The 1,517-nt window shown below is 49.9% G+C and overlaps 1 protein-coding gene across 1 annotated transcript; it reads left to right on the top strand.

Annotated features, from left to right (window-relative positions):
• Window positions 1–102: 102 nt before the first annotated feature.
• Window positions 103–451, top strand: Pmar_PMAR013390 (hypothetical protein; the record flags this gene model as incomplete). Its single annotated transcript, XM_002765083.1, has 1 exon — window positions 103–451. A coding segment is annotated over one exon (349 nt), but the record flags the coding sequence as incomplete, so codon positions are not given.
• Between the last annotated feature and the right edge of the window lie 1,066 nt (window positions 452–1,517).

Consider the following 1,517-nt stretch of genomic DNA (forward strand, 5'->3'; position numbering starts at 1 on the left):
AAGACGCTTCTGAGGAGCCAAGCGGGATTTGTGGGACGACGACGTCCGCGACGCAAGGACGATGTCGATTTGGAGAGTATCTGCAGGGAGGTAACGTTCCTGATGAATACTCGTCCGTTGGATTATGCTAACTCTGACGAGCCATCTGGCGAGTTTGTCGTGGTTACGCCTGATCAATTGGCTCGTGGATTTACTCGTAAGCGAGGTTGCGTCCTCGCTGGTGGCTCTTCTACTCTTCCTATTTCTCACCGCGTTAGAGCAGTGCGGTGTTATTTCCTGAATGAGATGTTCCGCGACATGAGGATGGCTGTCGCTCGCTCTATGGGGTACCAGAGCTTGAAGAACAAGATCCTGAAGCCTACGATTGGTGACCCAGTGCTGATCTACCATCCGGAAAAGAAGCTGAGCCCCGGATACCGTTTGGGTCATGTGAAGGATCTGCTAGATGAAGGTAGAAGGATCCGTATTGTCTTAACTGACGGTAGCGTTGTTGATCATCATCACTATAATGTTGTGCCGATTCTGCATCACCCTCAATTGTCGGGGCAGAGGGGGCGTATTGAGGATTGACGAGCCCGGTCTTGCTTTGTTCGTGCGTGCAGTCCTGTGTACGTGCGTGCCCCGCAATTGATGGTGTTTTTTCCCTGAGCCATTATATTAAATGACATTGATACGCTCAATCTCAGTTTCACAACCGTAAACTTGTCTACTCGTTGTTAATATATTGAAAAAGGGCGTTTCACGCAAGTGTGGGTGATTTCGGGACGTCCTTCCCACCTTTATCCTTAAAGTTGCTGATCAACGTGTGATGGTGTGGCAGACTGCCACCGGCAGTCGACCGCTCGCTCTGGGAGTGTCGGAAAGTTGTTGATTTGCTCTTTTTTTGCCAGGATATTACCCTGTCGCGGTGCAAACTGCGGCAGTTTGAAATTGCCAACGAACGTGTTTTCGTCGGAAATTTTCCGAGCTTCCCAGTTCTGTGGTTCTCTAAGTTTTTCGAATTCTATGGTTTCTCCTCGTTTCTTTTTTCCACCAATGTGGTGGCACGCATGAATGCACGCATATCCAGAGCCTATGGGTATGCGTGCATTGACCGGTATGGGCGCGTGACCTGTGGTCCATGGGTCTTAAGCTCTGAATGACGTATCCGCATACATCTCTACTAGGCCATCTTGGACGATTCCTGGTTATGGTATCACCGTTTTGTACGAGAGTCAGTACTGGGTGATGACTCACTAAGTGACTCTCGCAGGAAAAAATCAAGAGTTACACCCACTCTATCTAGACGCTGGACACGCTCTCATTGCTCATATATAGACATAACGAAGCCACTGCCAGCTGATAGTGGAGGATTTCGATGCAGCGGGCGTCGATTCTTAGTGCAGTGGTTTATAGAACCGTAAACGCCATGCTCAACCTACGGGTTGCCTACCCAGGGGCGCCACTATCGCGCTGCTGATGGGCCTATGGAATACCGCGCGCAGCGCGGAGCGAAACGATTCATATTGTGCCAAATT

The sequence above is a fragment of the Perkinsus marinus genome (genome assembly GCF_000006405.1).
Source record: "Perkinsus marinus ATCC 50983 genomic scaffold scf_1104296975804, whole genome shotgun sequence".
NCBI classification, from domain to species: Eukaryota; Perkinsozoa; order Perkinsida; family Perkinsidae; genus Perkinsus; species Perkinsus marinus.